The sequence below is a fragment of the Nylanderia fulva genome, unplaced genomic scaffold (genome assembly GCF_048542155.1).
Source record: "Nylanderia fulva isolate GAGA-0341 unplaced genomic scaffold, ASM4854215v1 Scaffold4, whole genome shotgun sequence".
NCBI lineage: Eukaryota > Metazoa > Arthropoda > Insecta > Hymenoptera > Formicidae > Nylanderia > Nylanderia fulva.
Genome location: NW_028190476.1, coordinates 3,340,022 through 3,360,779, shown reverse-complemented (window position 1 = coordinate 3,360,779; position 20,758 = coordinate 3,340,022). Strand labels below are relative to the sequence as shown.

Below are 20,758 nucleotides of genomic sequence, written 5' to 3'. Positions count from 1 at the left end.
TTCGAGAATAAATGCATAACTTAAAAATTCCAGGAGCTAGTAAATGATAATGGAATTATTTTTTTTGCACCTAACTAAAAACACTAATTAGGTCTGTTATGAACTGACTACACATTAGTTCAGAGTTTATTTTTTTATTCCATATTGGAAGGAAAAAGATAAACTCTTAACTAGTATATAGCCAGTTTAGCTGAAAAGAACAGATCTATATGCTTCCTAAACTTGAAAATATTTTAACCTTTTGAATTTGCCGCTTGTACTCTTAACAAACGCCATTTTGATCGTACGGCACTAACTTCACGTAGGTTTGATGTCTAATGTAACTCCTAATTTTCTTGTTTTTTATTTATTTCATGCAAATCGCATGTAATTTTCATCGAATAATTACATTCAGTCGTAGAATGTCAAATATAACCGATGAAAAGTGTATGTACATGTATGGAATAATCTTATGCTGGAACGTGGTGAGATAAATATATATATATAAATATGTGTGTGTGTGTGTGTGTACAAATACAAAAAGACGAGAATGTGGTGATACAGATAAATACAGGGTGTCTCAAAAGTTGCATCTCATTAAGCTGATCTTTAAATATCTGATGCTAATAAATTAAGAAAATTTGTTTTTATATATATACAAAGAATTTCTGAATATATAATTATATCATTTGTAATCATTTTATTTTATTTTAAATTATAATTTAGAAAACTCGATGTATAATTTCACGATGTATTTAATTTAAGAATAATTTTTTTTTAAAATTGAAATAGTAAATTACAACAATGTGATTATCAAACTCGTATCAAATGAAAATTAATACAGTAGAAAAAGGCTTTTACAAACGAGCAAATATGGATAAATATGTATATATAATTACTGTATTTAAAATATAAATTTTACAATAAATTCATGCAAGACGTTTCGCGTCACTTACTTGTGACTTCTCAATCGCTAAATTCAATACAATTATAATAAATAAGACTATAAATCTTAATATATATACTAATATGTCCATGTTCTTCGTATTAATTTAGGTGGTCGGTAATAATTAATGTTTAATCTATGTTAACAGTAGCGTACAGTTAAACTTTTATACGGATTTTATTAGATATAATTAATATTAGTTAAATTGCAAACACTTACAACTTCTTATTTTTCGCTTCGATCTCCATAATAGTGTGTTATTCTTTATCGACTATATTAGGCTGAATATACTAAAATCACTCTCTCAATCTTTATATATTATTTAGAAAAGGTGAAATTTATTTATATTTTGTTTATTTTGTTTAAAATCGGGAAATAAGCCTTGTCTAATAAATCAATATCATCTATAAGGTTCAAACTGTTTTTTGTTGTTGTTTAATGTGTATTGTTTCTGATATTAACCTCTTGTAATAATTGCTTTCACAATCTAAAATTTTAACGGCATTCCAATCCATATCGATGATTCATGTCAATAATATGTCTAGAAAATTTGATTGTTATATTTCTTTTGTGTTCATTAATTCTTGTATTCAGTTTGCGTTTAGTTTGTTTTCCGACATATATGAAATGTAAGTGTTTGCAATTTAACTAATATTATTGCAATTTAACAATATAATTATACATATTCATCCATATTTGGTCGTTTGTAAAAGCCTTTTTCTACTGTATAAATTTGAAATAATAAACGTGTCATTTTGACGTTTCATTAAACATATATATGTAATTATATAATTATATATCAGAGAGAAAAAAATAGTTTTATAAATAAAACAAATAACATAATTTACAATTTATTTCCAATAAAGCTAAACTCTTAAAAATTGCTACAAAAGAGCTTTGCGAGACAGAAAGAGAGAAGAATTGAATAAGTTTCGGAACTTCCTGTACACATATACAAATACACGCGGGTCCTATACAAATCTCGTATACGCGAAAGAGAGACGAGAAACAGTAGAGCGGAAAGAGACACGTTTATACGCGTTTCTCTCGGGAAAGAGGAAGAGATTCCGCGAGATAAGGTCGCGGGAGCGAGAGAGAAGGCAAAGCGGAGAACGGAACAGCGGCGCATGCCGTAGCCACGGCCCCCAACCACTCGGGAACTCGTGCGGAGCAGAGAGAGAGAGAGAGCGCCAGCGGAGCAGAGCCCCCGTGTCGGTCGAATTTTAATGGCGGCCGATCCCGACTCCGCCGTTCCCAGTGTTGTGTTGTGAGAGGCGAAGGTGACAACCACGGAGCGTGACGGCCGCGCGGCGCCGTCGACGTATGATATCGAGAGGACGCTCATCGCGATCGTCGTCGCGGATCCGAAAAGTCCGTTCCAGGGTGACGGTGGATCCCTCCTTCCCCTACCCGGAGTGCGCGAGTGTTGTGTGCTGCTGGACAGGCCGCGGACAGGCCGTTCGTTCGCGGTGGCGACCAGCGGGAGCTCTCATCTCTCCTCGAGCATGTCGCATGTCCGGGATGTGCCGTAGCGAACGTCGCGTCGTACGCAAGGTAAAACGGCGAGCTTGCCACGACGAGTGGCGACCCTGGCGTCTCGCCCGAGATTCTTCCTCCTTGTTTCGAGATCCTATCGGCGTTTTTTTTTTTTTTTTTCCATCCTCGAATCCGAGCGAGACTCGCCTTCGCGTTCATTTCTCCTCGCCACCAGCTCGTGTGTTTTGGCGACGTGTTCGCGGTGATGGGAATGAGACGAGGAGGGGCGAAAGAGAGAGAGAGAAAGAGAGAGAGACGGAGCGAGAGGGTGGTGGAATGGGGGATGGTAATCCTCGCCTCTTTGTGCGAAGACGGTGGCCTTTAGCTGTCAAGTGTAAGCTACATATACGCTGGTCACGCTAATGAAGGGCGGTGCGTGTTACGGTATCGCTCGCGAATTTCGCGGAGCCATCTGCCTCCCCTTCTCCTCCCCTCCCTCTACTTTATCCCTCCCCCCCCCCCGTTTCCTCTCGTCGTCGCGTGTGCTTTTTCATTGTTAGCTCGAGAGCTCGTCGAGCCTGCCTATTTACGCTCCTTTGACAGCCAAACGAGACGTTTCCGAAGGAAATTTTCGCGCACGTGGCGAGATAAATTTGACGTTCTTATTGAAATTTCTTCGCTTTTCCATTTTATATTATGCCCCGGGTCATTAAAGGTTACTTTGCTTCACATTATTTTTGATTTCCTGCAAAAGTTGGCAGGATAAAAATTTGATATCGAGACAATGATTAACAAAAAGCTTACTTGATAAAGTGTGTTGAGGTGATATAATTGCCTGAAATAGATAAAATATATGAATCAATGTTAATTAATAATTAACTGACACATGGTATTATAATGCAATTTATCTGTCATGTTTCAGGAGTACCAGCTCATGATCGACATGTCGGTGCCTAGATTTAAGCACAGCTGGTAGTACTGCGTTAACACTGGCTCGCTACCAGCACAGCAGGGCACGCATCCCCAATACCGTACCTTTTACATTTCCTACCTTAGACCTGCATACGCACTGACGCACACGTGTAGCGTGTGCGCATGTGCCTTGTCAGTTGTCGCATACACACCATGAGATTCCTGGGACTTACCCAGTCATTTCCCAAATCATTCACAGTGACACATCCGCTGTCGCTCGTTTATCGTTCATTCTTTTCATCCATGTCCATTGCCACATGGTTCCTAGTGATCCTGGCGACCGCAGCGATAGATACTCCTGCTAGCACTGTCCCACCGATACAGGACAACAGATCACCCCATATCCTGGCACAGTTTCCAGCGGAGAATGGACAGCGATACGGATATCTCCCATTGGAGGCCAACACAACCAGAGAGGGGGCTTTGAGATTCAATCATCTCACTATAGATCCTTCTACAGGAAGGCTCTATGCAGGCTCGGTCAACAGACTCTTTCAACTTGATTCAAGTCTCAAATTGGAAGAGTATGTCTCGACAGGTGTGTTCTCTTCTTTTGCATCTTTTGAAATACAACATTGTAATAAGCAAGGGCGAAATAATTATCGGATCTTTCTTTCATTTTAGGCCCGAGACTGGATAATCCTCAGTGTCATGCAACAGGTTGCATGGCAAGGGACATAACTACTTCTTTAATGGATAATGTGAACAAGCTACTAATTGCAGATCTCGAGTCGCAGACGTTAATCGTCTGCGGCTCCCTTCTTCAAGGTGCTTGCGAGAAATATAAAATGTCTAACATATCCATTAAGCCGGAGTTTGTCCCTCTCAGCGTGGCCGCCAACGACGAGAACTCGTCCACGTACGCTTTCATCGGGCCCGAGAAGTACAATTCGTGGGGGCAGACGAACATACTCTACGTTGGAACAACGTTCACCAATAAAGGGGATTATCGTCACGACGTACCAGCCATCTCTAGTAGAAACCTCGACAAGCTGGATTTCGCCGAGTACACATTTAACAAGCAATCGATCGTGTATATCGATGTCAAGTATCGCGATCACTTTCTCGTTAAATATGTGTACGGTTTCAACGCGAGCGACTATGCGTATTTCGTTCTGGTGCAGAAGCAATCGTATCTGCCCGAGCAGGAGGAACTGGGATACATCTCCAGGCTAGCGCGAAGTTGCATCAGCGATCCGAATTACGACAGTTACACAGAGGTAACTCTGCAGTGCACGGTCGACCTAGGAGATGGAAAGCTGCACTATTACAACCTGATACAGGACGCGAAAGTCGCTGCTGCGGGCAGCGACCTGGCCATGCAACTCGGCATCTCGGTGGGCGATCCGGTATTCGTTACCGTGTTTTCACCCAGTAGAGGCATCACGAACGAGGCCCTTTCGCGTTCGGCAGTTTGCATATACAGTCTGCAGGACATCGAGACAAAGTTCAACGAAAATATCCACATGTGTTTCAACGGCAGCATCAAATATCGGAATATGGGTTACGTCAGCGGTCCTATACAAGACGGAAAGTGTCCTACCGCCGGTGTAAGTAGATGAATGATCAAATAAAAAGCGTTGTTTAATTTGTCACTTTTTTAATATAATCATTTTGCTCTTTTTTTTTTTTTTTTTACAGACCACAGGAAACATTCTCAACTTTTGCGAGGTTGGACTGAAAATTTCGGGCGTATCGCCGATCACGGGCCAGGCTATTTTGCATTTTCCCGATACCTTCATTTCCTCGATAACTATCGCCAATACCGAAAGCCACACCGTAGGATTTTTCGGTTCGAATGATGGCATGATGAAGAAAGTCTTACTATCTGGAACCGAAGCATTCGTCTACGAAAGTGTTACGATCGACAAAGGACAAAAGATACTGCCAGATACATTGATTTCACCGGATGGCGATCATATCTATGTATTGTCCTCTTCGAAGATATCAAAAGTCAAAGTCGAGCATTGTAGCGGCTACACCAATTGCAGCAGTTGCCTCGATGCGAAAGATCCTTACTGCGGCTGGTGCTCTTTGGAAAAGAGGTAAGTTAAATTATACCTCAAATTATAAAATAAATTATATACATATATATAATCTTTCTTGTTGAGAAAAATGCATTTACTAATAATTGATCTCGTCTATAGATGTACGGTGAGAGGAGATTGTCAGAAAGCGAGCCACAGCAGTCCACGATGGTTGTCCTTGGGTACAGGTCAACAGTGCATCGATTTCGAGCAGGTGCTACCCGACCGTATGCCTATTAATCAGATGACCACGGTGCAATTAACAATCAGAACTTTGCCGGAATTGCCAGCGGGCGCTAATTACAAGTGCGTTTTTGGTGACACCGAGCCAATAGACGCGCTGATGACTGGTTTCGGATTGTCCTGTCCTACGCCACCCGTCGTGGAGAGACCCAATATTCCCGAGGGCGCCGATCATGCGTTCGTGCCGCTGTCCGTACGATCGAGCGAAACGAACAAGGATTTTGTTTCGCGTAACTTTGCGTTTTTCGATTGCTCGAGACACACCGTGTGCACCGAGTGCGTCAAATCACAATGGGCATGCAGCTGGTGCGTCTACGACAACAAATGCACTCACAATACTAGCTGTCAGGGCATTATATCGGGAGAAAATGTAAGTTACGTTTTATTACACGTCTATGCTCTTCTCATAAAGGACAGCGCAGCAAATACGTAGAATTTTCGGTGGTTTTTTGTTTTTCATATATGTTGTAGCAAAATTGTAATTTTTGGTGTTTGACTGGCTGTAAATTAGTAACCATTTATTATTTAGCTTTGAGCCTATTACATTTTTTGTTCAGCAAGTCATAGGTTACAACATGTGAGAAAATCAGCTGATTTTATCGAGATTCAATTTCATCTAGCATTTTATATAGGTTCAAAAATCCCATATTAATCATATAAGAGATTAAATCTTGATAAGAATAGCTAATTTTCTTTCTAACTATTCAATATTTAGCTTTGCGACTATTGCATCTTTTGTTCAGCAAGACATAAGCTACAATATATGAAAAAAACAGCCGAAAGGCAAAATCCTATGTATTTGGTGCTACGTGATCCTTTATCTCGTATTATAATAGATATTATTATTATTCTCCTTTTTTTTTCTTTAGCAAAACCAAATCAACCTTGCTCCGCAAGGCGCACGGCACTGTCCGAGATTCGTCGAACGCAAAGAACCATTGATGCTGCCGAACAGCGTGCCCAAAGAAATAGTGCTCGAGGTGGAAAATCTACCACATCCACAGGTAGGCCACAGTGGATTCCAGTGCATTGTCAGCATTGAAGGCGCCAATCTAAAGGTACAAGCTCGCGTGGACAGTAGTCGTCTCATCGTGTGCGACAAGACGGTATATTCGTACGAAGCCGTCACCGGTGAATACGAGGCCGAGGTGACGGTTGTCTGGAACACGAATCATCACGTGGACAAGACCACGATAATTTTGTACAAGTGCGAGGTGCTCGGCTCGCATCGCGAACACGCGGACTGTTCTCTGTGCGTGACGCGGGACGCTCGATTCGAGTGCACTTGGTGCGGGAACAGCTGCGTGTATCGACACTCGTGTCTACAGTCACCGTTTACCGAGTGTCCGAAGCCTAGGATAGATATGATCAAGCCGCTGAGCGGTCCGGTCGAGGGCGGCACGCTGGTGACCATCGAGGGCAGTAATCTTGGCCTGAAAGAGAGCGACGTGGAGGGTAAGATACACATCGGTAACACTCCGTGCACCCTGGTGGACTACGAGGTGTCTGTGCGCATCGTCTGCCGCACCGGTCGTCACGAAGCCACGGACGCGGCGTCAGTCGTGGTTGGGAATGACGCCGGTTACACGGAGAGCGCGGTGCTGTTCAATTACAAGGACATACGTCTGACAGGGGTATATCCGTCGGTCGGGCCGCAGAGTGGCGGCACGCAGTTGGCTATCACCGGTAAGTACCTAAATATTGGTAGCGCGATATCGGCGTATCTCGACGAGCTGCCATGCCACGTAAACGCGACTCAAGCGAGCAGCACGAGGCTGACTTGCGTGACTAGCAAGTCGGGCCGCGTCAGGCGGATTCACAGGCTAACGTTGAATATCGATGGTGCGAATCGCACTCTCGTGGACAATCCTTTTAATTACACTCACGATCCTACTATAATGGAGATTAAACCTCTGAGAAGCTTTGCCTCGGGCGGCCGTATGATCACCGTGCACGGGACGAACTTGGATACCATTCAGAAACCCGAGATGGAAGTTTACTTCGACAACGAGCCGCTGCCGGTAAATAGAACCGTTTGCACCGTCCTGAATCCCACGCAAATGGAGTGTCCGAGTCCGAGCGTCACTCGAAGATTCACCTCGATTCGGCGTAACGAACGTTCCGCGGTCGCCAATGCTCAAGGTACTTCGTCGCCGCAATCATTGAGACTGAAAGAATCTCAGCTGTCTCTGAAAATTGCCTTCATCATGGATAACGTAGAAAGCGTGAGGGATTTGGAGAAGCACTTTCAGAATCTCCGTAATCGGTTACTCTACGTCGAGGACCCAAAGTTCTTCCCATTCCCGCGGAACGTCAAGCTGTACAAGGGTGATACGCTGGTGATCGAAGGCGAGAATCTCAACTACGCCAGCGACGAATCTGACGTCAACGTCACCGTAGGCATCATGCCGTGTAACGTGACGTCACTCGCTCTCACACAACTGGTTTGCACGCCGCCGGATCAACAGCCCGCCGACACGGATGAGCTCGGCATTAAGACCGACAGCGGGTTGCCGTTAGTGGTGGTGAGAGTCGGGCGTAGTTTACGCTTTCCCATCGGGTATCTGCGCTACGAAGTCATCAAGTCGTATCCGATCCCTCCGGAAGCGATCGCCGGCATCGCCGCTGGCACCTTCGGTCTCATCTTTCTTTTTGTCCTGGTGTTGGTGATCTATCGCCGTAAGAGTACCCAAGCGGAGCGCGAATATAAACGTATACAGATACAGATGGACACCCTCGAGAGCAACGTGCGGATGGAATGCAAGCAAGCGTTCGCGGAATTGCAGACGGACATGACGGACTTGACCGCGGATCTGGAATCGTCAGGCATACCCACTCTCGACCATAAAAACTACATCATGAAAGTGTTCTTCCCCGGAGTCATAGATCACCCGATCTTGAACGATCCGCGTTCGCGCAGCAACGTCTCGCGCACCAACTACGACGCGGCGATGATCCAGTTCGAACAACTCGTCAATAATAAATACTTTGTGCTGACATTCATAGAGACCTTGGAGGCGCAAAAGGACTTTAATATCAGGGACAAGGTGAACGTCGCCTCCTTGCTCATGGTGGTTCTAATGGGAAAGATGGAGTACGCCACGGATATCTTGATGAATCTATTATTGAGATTGATCGACAAAGCGGTGAACACGAAGCATCCGCAACTTATGTTAAGGCGAACGGAATCCGTAGTAGAGAAGATGCTGACAAATTGGATGGCGCTCTGCATGTATAACTACCTGAAGGACTATGCCGGCTCGTCCTTGTTCCTGCTCTTCAAGGCGATCAAGCATCAGATTGAGAAGGGACCTGTGGACGTGATTACGCACGACGCGAGATACTCTCTCTCGGAAGAGAGACTTTTGCGCGAACAGATCGAGCACACGATCGTTACGTTGCACGTGGTGCAGGACGATCTCGACGAGAAGATACAGTGTAAGGTTCTGGATTGCGACACGATAAGTCAAGTAAAGTCCAAGATTCTCGACGCACTGTACAAGAATACCCCGTTTTCGCTGAGGCCGTCCGTACACGACGTTGATCTAGAATGGCGGCACGGTCGTGGTGGTCATCTGACTCTCCAGGACGAGGACCTCACGACCAAGTGCTGCGGCGAATGGAAGAAGATAAATACATTGGCGCATTACGGGGTGAAAGAGTCGGCGGTAATGTCGCTGATTCCTCGGCAGAACGACGGTTTCTCGGTGGCGTGCAAACCACCCTGTCACAATTGCAAGCCCTCGCATTATCATCCGCAGCAGCAGCCGTCGAATCATCCCCACCATCCGCCCTCACATCTACATCGACACTCGAATCATTGTTCGTCCACGCATCTTCCATCCACACCCAATCACGGGCTGATCAGTCCTGTCATGTACAATCATCCCGTGAGCGGCCTATACTTTGACTCTCAGCACTCGCCGCCTATTATAACGGCGAACGGCGACGTTGAGAGCGGTCATGGCGGTAATCAGCGGCTGTACCACCTGGTGAGGCCTATCGAGGACGTGCACTATCCACCCGGTTTAGGCTTCAACAGTAGCAGTAAGCATCATCATCCAGAGAGAACGCACAAAGCGATTCCGGAGATATTTCTCACGCGATTACTCTCGACCAAGGGCACCGTACAAAAGTTCGTCGACGATTTTCTAAACACCATACTGACCGCCAACGAGGCGCTGCCAAGCGCGGTCAAGTGGTTGTTCGATCTCCTCGACGAAGCGGCCAAGCGGCACGGAATTATCGATCCGGAAGTGCCGCACGCGTGGAAGTCGAACAGCTTGCCGCTCCGGTTCTGGGTCAATTTCATCAAGAATCCGGACTTTATGTTCGACATCAACAAGTCCACGACGGTGGACTCGAGTCTCTCCGTGATCGCGCAGACGTTCATGGACTCGTGCTCGATGACGGAACACAGATTGGGCAAGGACTCGCCGTCTAACAAGCTGCTCTTCGCCAAGGACATACCGCACTATCGCGAGAAAGTGGGTCGATTTTACACGGATGTGCAGAGACTGCCGCAGATCACTGACCAGGAGATGTCTAGTGCCATGCAGCAGTTGAGCGCGTCTCACGCCAACGAGTTCGATGTAATCGCGGCGCTGAAAGAGCTCTACATCTATGTCAGCAAGTATTATGAACAAGTAAGTAACTTTTTTATCTGGTTAAGATTCCTCAGTTTATGTTAGATTGTGACGTCACTATTTCAGATGGTTGTAGCACTTAAAATACCTCGAAATTTAACGAATCAGGCCTCATATAACAGTTTTTTTTACAGTTATTGATTGATTTTAAAGGGAAAAGAATAGTTTTCGAGGTATTTTAAAAGTATGCTGAAGCTATTTAAAGTGCTGTTTTCTCTCGCCCCTGACGTCACAATTCCAACATGATCAGCGAGGAGCCAGGAGGATTTCAGCGATAAGATTCGCTCGTTACATCATTGTGAAATTGTTTTCAGATCCTAGAGGCCTTGGAGACAGATACGGGCTGTCGCAAACTACACCTAGCTCATAGACTAGAAAACGTAGCGTACACGCTCGAGGGAGAAGAGACCAGTGCCTGCTGACATACCCTCCTCACTTCCATCCCAGGACCCGTCAACCTCTCCAGAAACACTGACTAGTGCCTCCACGCCTTCATGCATCAGATACACCTCGTTACATATGTACAAATATTACACAAATACAACACACCGTGTGAATAACAATGCCGTAAAAAGAGAGATACACGCGATTTCGTTAAGGCTAGTCAGGCGATAGGTCACGGGATTTATAGATAAGAGTCCTCGTGGTAGTATTTTACCGTCTTTACGTGTTGGCCATACCGAAATACGCTTGTAAACATGTATGGATATTGGTACGGCAATGTGTACGCGCCTCTGATCCTTAAATTACGACGCTGGACAGAGATGCCTATTGTGAGAAGAATCTTTAGAAATCGAATAAGGTAGTATTTATATATTACAATCTCTCATCGCGCGCGCGAATTCGAATCTCAATTCGTAGGGTATCTTTTTACGGACGATTGTTGTTATCGCATAGTAGAGAGATGAGATTTAGTGCTGTAAGTAATTAAATTATTTTTATCGTCTTATGCTTTACTTTTTCCGCGATGTTGTTACGTTTATAACATCGGTGTGTCTCGGCTCTTTTTCTTTTCTGTCGGGACTCTTTTGAGGATCTGAGACGTGGATCGGTGCAAATACTTTATTAGGGAAGAAATTAAATTTAAAAGTGTATAAATTTTACGGTCGATCTGATATCTATACGTGTGTACGCAGATACGGAACACATAAAGTAAAAGAAAAAAGTAACATGTCTAATGTAAGTGAGAGAAAGCCATAGTGTCCACCAGACTGTCTGTACGAAAGCAACGTACGGCAGCGAGTAGTCTGTGATCCGAGCACGAGTGGCTATGCCTATTATATCTTCATTATGATATATATAATTATTAATATGTTATATATATATACACATGAAAAATATATATAAAGCAAAGAATCATGCGCGACACACCTCCACGGATTGTAGTGAGCTAGTTAGAGAGGGACTATATGTATTATATAAATTGAGGGTTAACGCACCCTTATTATAATTCACAGAGACAGAGTAACAGATAATATTAAATTAAGGCGATTAAAGTAATGCGCGTTAAAAAAAATTTAAAGTTAAAAGTTATATAAGAGCAGCTCAGTCTACTCTAGGCCTATCCACGTATATCGTGTACATCAAACAAATCTTTTTTCCCTTATTTTTATCTCTTATTGCTTCTCTCTTTCCCTGTTCTCGCCATATACAGATATAAATTTTTTTACCGTGCTGTACACGGTAAAAAAACTATCATCTTTTAGAAAAATCATTTAGTGAAACATTTCGTAACTTTTATCTGTTTATTATACGTATATTATATTATATGTTATTATTATTATTATCATCATCATCGGTTATTTTTTTATATTATTGTCTATATACATATAAATATTAATGCTGCCCATTAATTATGCTATATTGTTAGAAATAATGAATAACAGATGCAAAATGAAAGATATACCCCCCTTTTTTCTTTTTTTTTCTTTTTTTTTTCTTTTTTTTTCTTTTTTTTTTTTTTTGAAGTAGAGACCGGTGCGAGAAAATTATAAACTATTTCGATCGTGTTGTAGAGGAAGAGTTTTGTATTTGATTTATGTGCTACTATTATGTAATAATGATCGCAAACACTTGTCGTAGCACACGACACATGTATACACACAGTATTCTTTGAGAACAATCGTAACTTGCTTATTTTTAGTTGATACATAAGACTGGCAGAATTTTTTTAAATTCGCATTTATTTTGTTCTCCTATGTTTCCTTTTTTTACAACTTTTTTCGATATCGCGTAATATCGATGGACAATTAATTATTATATATTTATCACGCACACACACTGCCAATTTTTTCTCCACTGTTGATCCGTTCAGCCAATATAAACTTATCGTTCAATCGAGGCGCAACAAAACAAAACCTTGATGATCGATAAGTCATCATTGATGTAGGTACAGGGAGGCTGGGGACGTGCTCATACTCTTGTACTTAATAAATGCCGTCGTGTAATTTCAATTATATACATATATTCTAGGTTCCCAGGCTCCCCCGCCATTCGCGATCATCTCGACATACCTATGTATCTCTCTATTATATGTATATCGTATTTATTTATATTACACGAGGAGTATAAATTATAAACTCTCGCGGTCGCGTATGTACGTCAATCTGTAAGTTTTTACACTTTATCACGTATCTCTCTTTGTATCGAATTGTATGAATATTATACGTCTGTGTATGTCCGTTTGCTTTTTTATGCAAGTATGTAAAGTATGCGTGCCATCTGTTTCGACGCGGTAAAAGATTTGTTCGCACGAGATTTTTTTTTTTTTTTAATAGAGCAGACATAGTTCGATTTTTAGAGACTGATGTGAATCTTGTGTAAGATATTAATTAAATTTATTTAAGGCTCCCGGATTCTCGCCATCTGAAATATCCTTTCATTTAAAAATGGCATCTAAAAACTTTCTCACTTCTGACGTTACAATTTTAACGTGATCGGCGAAGAACCAGGAGCCTTAAATTTCAATTAGAAAGGGTGACACTTTATTCTCTCACTCTTTTGAGATTCGCACGAAGCGAACAAATTTAATACCGCTTGATGCAGTCTTCCCCAGTATGAGATATTTTCAATGAGACTCATTTTGGACTGAATTTTCATATTGATTATCGCGCAACGTTTCGTATATATTTTTTACATATATGTATTAGTATTTAAAAACGTTCGCAGAGGTGCCATGTTTTACATCCGCGAACTCGAGATAACCCGAATCGATCACAGATACATGCGTACTCATGTATAATATACATTTTTTTATTTAAAAAAATGTACGATTATCTTGAAATTTAGTCTATGCAAATTGGAACATTCATACAATGAAGCTAACCGAAACTTCGAGCCGGTGCGAATTGAAATCCGTGCGAACACAGGATAACGAAAGTACACACATTTATATATGTATATCTATGATTAAATAATTATACGGATGTGGGATAAGGTGTAATGGGTTTGCACCTCGCTCGTCCCTGCGTTGAAAGTATCATAATTCTCTCTTTTCGGTTTCTACCGGTACACTCTAACAATATGTAAATTGATATTCTTATTTGATAAAAAAAAGAACTTGTAATTAAGAATTATATACATATGTGTATAAACTGAGAGAGGAGCGCGTTAACTCAAAATGTAGCAGCTACAATGTGTGATCAGTGATTGCAAGTATATTACAACCCCGAGTAACAAAATGACGTCATAACGACGGTAAATTTGGGTCACAAAAAAACCAATTAGGCGTCCTAATTAGATCTTAACCCGGAAATGATGTCACGTTTATTGATGTCATAATATGACTAATATAAGACTTAAAATTGACAAAACTGACATTTGAATTAATGATAGTTTTAGCCCAATGAGAAATTATTTGAAGTATATACATATATATTATATATATATATATATATATATATATATATATATATATATATATACAGGGTGTCTAACATAAAGTGTTATACCGAAAATATACAGTAGATACAAGTAGATCTCGTTATTTGGAGACGATTATTGAAGACATCAGAGACCAAAAATGACTAAAAAAAAATAGACGTCACTATGTTGTCTTCTGACGTCACTTTGCTACTTGGGGAATGACTTAATCGACATGTGAGCACTGCCGTTAAGGTTTGTTTCGGAGGAAAAATGCACAACGATAGAGAATTGCCGTCGATACACGCCCTACAAACGTCCTCTGTTCCCTTAAACAAGGGAAGAAATAAAGTATATGTGTGTATATATACAATATTATATATAAATATATTGCACATTTAATTTTTCATTTATTATCACTGCCGCGATTTTGCATTTAAAGAGCAAGACTATCACCGAGCCACTGTATTACCGCGTTATAACAGTGTGTTCTGCAACGCGAGAAAAAAAATTCCTTGTACGTTCCCTGATAAAGGAAATTGAGGAGAAGCCAAATGCGGCCATCCTGAAGCTGTTACGCAAGAGTATTTAACTTTATCCTGTATTCTAATCGCGCAGATTTAAATGCGTTCGCGTTTACTCGAGAGCTTGTATTATTATATCTTGGTGCAATGTTGTTTAATTAGGTCGCGATGAGAATACGGGGCGTCCTTCTTTGCGTTTGAACAATATTGTATATGCTATGCAGATTGACGTACATGGAAACACACACAGACACACATACGCGCACATATTCGTATATACATAAGTATACACAAGCGTTCGTTATTATCGGGTGGCCAGCTAACAAGCGGGCCTTCTGACAAGCGCAAGATGTTTTTCCTTTTCCATAAAATTTAGTTGGAAGACATACTCATGCGGTATGTAAAATACATATATCGAGCAACATTCGAGTTTGATCCGATATAGAATCTATATAGCGTCTTTGCTATATTCTGCGAACGTACAAGTGCTTGCGACTCTGCCGCGTTAAATCGCAAAAAATCGATTTATAAAAAGAGATTGTTTCGTCTCCCCAGGTAGGAAGCGTGCGTCATTTTGATATCGAATCAGTTTGCTACTTGGGTCGACTCATTTCTCCATATTTTCGCATTTTACAGCATTTTTACACTTCAATTTTCATGTCTTTCGTATATATTAGAAGAGCGAATAAGGTAAAAATAAATGAACAAATAGTGTGAATGAGAGAGGTGATTTAATATCGATGAAATCGATTGAGAAGAGCGTCTGTAAACGTCTGAATTTTTTTCTTTAGTGAAATGAAATACAGTATATTCAAAATATACGCAGCAGAGTTTCCCGAGCAAGTTGTACAGTCGAAAGTCGACTCCATCCAATCTGAAAAGCTTGTCAATTCTGCATTCAACGTATGTAATTATAACGCAACGGACTGAGAGAGGTGATTCTCGCGAGACGATTAGTGTGTCATGCTTCGTAGTTTATAGAGATAAATCTCAACATCGTGTCTCGAGTTAAGATTACTCCTTGTTAAGCTTCGAGAGGGCAGGGGGGAGGAGGAAGAGGGATGATCCCCCGATAATTTTCTCCCCATTTCAAGACACTTCTCTCTTGTATATTCTCGATCGCCGCTATTTCCATCAGGTACGATTAAATCGGTCTTCATGTGTCCCAGCAAAATATATAATTGACGACCAATTGAGCTACCATCGACCAAACGTTTTTGTTATGTTAGCGTTTCCAGAATCCAGAAATACATTTCTTTGGTAGTAATATATATAGTATTCCAGGTAGCATACGTCTAATGATGTCAGTTTGACGTTTAGTGACGTCATTTGACGTTTAATGACGTCAGTTTGCTAGTTGGGATGCGTTGTGAAGAATCCTGGAAGAAGAAAGTAATATTAATTATATTATATATCAACACACATGACGTTACATTGACCAATCTTGATTGCCATTAAACGTACCTCGGGAAAAGCGGGAAAGCATGTCCTCTATTCATTAAGACGCGTATCCATTTGTGTGTGTGTGTGTGTGTGCGTGTATGTGTATGTATGTGTACGTGCAATTGCATCCCCTCGCGAATAGCTCTCCACCCTCGTCCTGTCCCTCTCCATTGTACATAGTACTTCAACCCAATTATCCTCCTCCTCCTTGATCCCGCGCACGAGTAGATTTTAAGCGACACTCGAGAAAACGAAATGACTCTTGCCAAATTTTCAATGGGACGTAGGGACAAACGACTAATTGCATTAAAAAAAAAATCGCAAAAAATATATTGGTATTATAAACGATTCGTATCGTATTATCTCTTCGTTATTTCGCCCACCCGCAATCTCAGCTGTACAGACTTTTAATTAATTAGCCTTACGATTAGGACACGATGGACCGCGTGTCGTTGTTCATCGTCTTGATAATTACTGTTAGCGTAAGAGACCACGAGTGTGACTCGTTTCTATAAAATTTCAGTCATAATTTCTTATAATCGATTAATCCTCAACCTTCTTTTTTGTTTACAGACAGGTACACAAAATCTCCCTTTAGTTTCATCGTTAAAGATTTATTGTTATCGAACGGGCAACCCGATATACAGCTACATAGCCCGTGTAAAATTATCACAGCTCGCTGGTGCGCAAAGATCTAAATATTGTTACTATAAATACACGTGGATATACGCGCGTGAAGTTTTCAGGAATACACACCATTCGAAAGTCGTCGGAGTCGCGCGTGTTACGTAAGTCGTGTTATATTAATTTGGAGAATTCTTATATTAGTTCGCGACTCTAATACCACCTTCCGCATTCGCGGAATATTACGCGGAATTTACATGTATATCTTGTATACAGTAGAACGTATATATATATATATTTATATATATATACTTGACGCGTGTTATAGTTTTTCACTGTGCATTCTGATAAACATTGACAATTCCGGCGTCGATGTTGTATCGCGTTACGCGATACAAGTTATAAATCAGCGTACTCAGTACGCGCAGAGTTGATTTCGGTCACGAAATTGTTGTATATGCTATACACATATATATGTATATGTATATATATATATATATATATATAACAGTACAATTAATACGCAATCTCGAGATATGTGAAGTTTGTATAATTTTATCGCTTTCCTTTTATAAATATCTCAATAAAAAGGTATTAAAAAATAATCTATTGTATATTTACATTTTAAAACTATCAACGCAGACTTGTATTACAAATAATATTACGTGTGTAATAATTATTAGCTATAGTAATAATTATGTCATTATTTTCTACATACTTAATATTTTTGTAATAATAATGCGAAAGCTTATAAAAGATAAAAAATTTACATGGCACGTTTGTACAATTATTAATAAATTGTATAATATGGAATTGTATTTATAGGCAGTAAGAAATTCAGACACTACACAAAGGCCCAATTGTACTAATATCGATTGAATGTAATTCGAGATTAAACTTCAATATAAATACGCATTAGTGGTATCGTCTATTTAAAAACTTGTGTCTTTGTCATATAAGAGGGGCCGCGATTCTTACAATCTCTCTCTTTTCTCTTATTCTTATCTCTCGTCGTACGAAAATATATATTCATAAAAAGTAATAATAAAAAATTGTCACCCCTTTTCCTTCACAGATTCACATAAGATTAATTATAAAATAATATTTCAATAAAACTTCCGAATTATTTTTACAATACATTATTTACACACATATATATATATATATATATATATATATATATACATATATGTATGTAATCCGTTTTTGTTTATTAATGATTTCTTTTGCAACTTATAGTTTACTCCCCTGACTTTATCTTGTATAATAAAGATTTATCCTGAGAAGACTTGGCTGAGGATAACGCAGATGTACTGGATGAAGAGCTTTTCGAACTTGTGGCAGTAAGCAGTATTTCGTTTGTCTTGCTTAGCTTTCTTCATCATGTCTTTCAGTCTTTTATCCGCACTTATAATATGAATATTTGGTGTCACCTTAGCTCCAGTGCCTATAAAAATTAACAGTTTAAAAATACAATTTTAATTTTACCTTTCAAGTGCGCAAATTATACATGTGTACTTACTTGAGCTCGGCTTTTTCTGTTCTTTGGATTTGCCTTCTATCACAGTTTTTGGCGAACTTCTGTCTTTCGAAACCTAATGTATAACAATCAATATGATAGAATAATACTTACATTGACATCAAGAGAGTAAAACATTATTTAAAATTTGATAAGAATCAAGTAATATTAGTGAGAGTTAATTTTTTACAATTAAAACAAGTTTATAGTATGTAAAATATACACCAGCAATTCTCACACAAATTGTAAATGCGAGTGAATACACACACCTGAGACTTTGGACAGTTAGAGCAGTACCATACTTGTTTTGGCACATCTATCTGCGAATCCAGGATATGCGGAACATGGCATTCCTGATGGTACAAAGAATGACACTCTTGACACTCCACAAGCCTATTTCTCGCCCCAACATCCATCCCTTTACATATAACACATGTCAGATCGTCCTCTAGAATTTCCATTGCCAGATTATCATCTGCCTGCAAAATATCTGGCGGTGTGTCACGTGCTGGCAGATTAACAGGAGAGCTATTCTTGCTTGATTTACTCGAATGCTTGGACGAACTAGAGCTTTTGCTTTTCTTACTGCTACTGCTACTGTGATCGCTCAATACTGGCTCCTCCATCATGTACTGAGGAGAACATAGATTGAAAAAAATTAAATCGACTCTTACATAATTTGTCCAAACATTTGAAATGCGTTACCTTTTTATGTAGTACATTGGAGAGCATTTTGGAGGGCCCGTACTTTTGTTTAATTGCTTCATCTAACAAAGCTCTCAGTTGTTCCGCAGAATCTTTGTTAGTAGAGTGCAAAAGACGTAGCCCCTGAGTAAATTGTGGATCCAGCTCCAGTTGAGTCATCTCTCAAAAGTATCTCTTTTTCTATCAATACAATAAAATATACATTTATTAATTTTTGTATATTAATTAATTGTTGCTATATAAACATTTTACAAATAATTTTTGACAAGAATAAAGACTAGAATAAAAACGCCCTGCGACAAACTCAGGTTATACATCACAATTACAGCACATGTGTTTCGTGTATCGAAAATTTAAATACTTATCACATTAATTACTTTTTTTCACGTACGAGCGAGTAACAAATACGCGACGTCTCTGTTTCGAGTAATTAAAAGCAGGTACTATTCGAAAAAGGATACAGTCTTTACACACTTTTTTGTTTTTTTTATACCTTGCATATATATATATATATATATATATATATATATATATATATATATATATATATATATATTTGTCGATATTTACCCTTTTATATTCAGAAACGAAACTGTGTGCGGCACTCGATAAACTTGCAGAACCCGCGTAGTCTGAATTAATGCAAAGCATACCACATCATTTCTATAATTGTCCTAGATGTAATATCGATAACTTTTATTTGTGATTTTATCGTTGATTACAACAAGCATGCAGCGATTTTGCTATGAAATATTACTTTATTCTAGGCAATTCTAGGTTATCGCGTGAATCTTGAACGATGTATTATATATATCTTGTAAATGTAAAACTAAAGAGAGCTAATCTCGTATCCTATATTGAACATGTGCGCTATATATGACACTTTAATTAACAATATAATATATATATAATTAAGAAAGAGGAAAAAATTATTCATCAATTTTTTTACAAAAATTAAACTTAAAATCTTAAATATTAATAAAACAAATTATTTTGTTATATAATTATACATAAAACTCTCCTAATTGAAAAAAAAAAAATATATATATATATGCAGGTTATTCTCATCGTGTTTTTCTGAAACTTGCATATTTTATGTATATATCTTTTGAAGTTTATTGAAAACAATATTTGCGTTTAAAAAGATTCGAATGAATATATATATATATATATATATATATATATATATATATACTTATATAAATAAATTAAAAGTTAAATATATATATATATATAAATGTGTCATAAATGAAAAAAAAATTTTGTACGTTTTTTTTTGCACAAATGTTTTTGTCTGTTCGAAAACCTATAGATTCCTTCTATTGTATGATCGCAGGTAGTCATTTTAAGCCCGGTTGGCTTTATAAATTTTTTGGTACCTGCTGGTACCTCGTATAATATCCCATATTCTTTTCTACCGAAATTCTTTTGTTTGAGGAAAATAAACGTGACGGTTTATTCGTTGCAACGAAAAATTTTCTAACAGCTTCGCAGTTCTATTCATCGTTCGAGCAGAAAAACAACCAAACCATCTATCCATTTGACACAAAAACATTATCGAATGTGTAAGTATATAATATTTATAATTTCATAAATATAAAACAAATATAAAATATAAATAAAATATAAATATAAATAGAATCTAAATATAAATAAAATCTAAATATATATATATAGTTAACTTTATAAATATAAAAGTGCATGTATTTTCGACGTTGCATCAAAAAATACGAGTTGATGTCGCTCCGCATCTTTCCTAAATTTTAAAAATACCGCCACTAATCGGACGACAC

General features: G+C 39.3%; 2 protein-coding genes across 3 annotated transcripts; one reads left to right on the top strand and one right to left on the bottom strand.

The window, feature by feature from the left end:
* Positions 1-1,954: 1,954 nt before the first annotated feature.
* On the top strand, positions 1,955-17,656 carry PlexB (plexin B). 2 transcript variants are annotated; one of them, XM_029311799.2, is made up of 7 exons: positions 1,955-2,479; positions 3,324-3,911; positions 3,998-4,923; positions 5,015-5,418; positions 5,521-6,013; positions 6,513-10,289; positions 10,604-17,656. In XM_029311799.2, the coding sequence occupies exons 2-7, from the start codon at positions 3,497-3,499 to the stop codon at positions 10,709-10,711; spliced, it is 6,123 nt and encodes a 2,040-aa protein (XP_029167632.1). In that variant the 5' UTR covers positions 1,955-2,479; positions 3,324-3,496; the 3' UTR covers positions 10,712-17,656. The 2 variants fall into 2 exon arrangements, with proteins under 2 accessions (XP_029167632.1, XP_029167634.1); XM_029311801.2 differs by lacking the exon at positions 1,955-2,479 and adding an exon at positions 2,601-2,795.
* On the bottom strand, positions 13,005-19,796 carry LOC114938002 (integrator complex subunit 12). Its single transcript, XM_029311699.2, is given in 6 exon segments — positions 13,005-18,086; positions 18,088-18,188; positions 18,264-18,336; positions 18,530-18,892; positions 18,966-19,145; positions 19,536-19,796. Coding segments are annotated over 5 exon segments (801 nt in total). The 5' UTR covers positions 19,125-19,145; positions 19,536-19,796; the 3' UTR covers positions 13,005-17,981.
* Positions 19,797-20,758: the final 962 nt, after the last annotated feature.

Excerpts from the sequence above, each read along its gene's own strand:
- PlexB (XM_029311799.2), top strand. The coding sequence starts at position 3,497 with ATGTGCCTTGTCAGTTGTCGCATACACACCATGAGATTCCTGGGACTT. Across the intron at positions 3,912-3,997 it reads GGAAGAGTATGTCTCGACAG|GCCCGAGACTGGATAATCCT; the intron begins GTGTGTTCTCTT and ends CTTTCATTTTAG. Across the intron at positions 6,014-6,512 it reads GCATTATATCGGGAGAAAAT|CAAAACCAAATCAACCTTGC; the intron begins GTAAGTTACGTT and ends TTTTTTCTTTAG.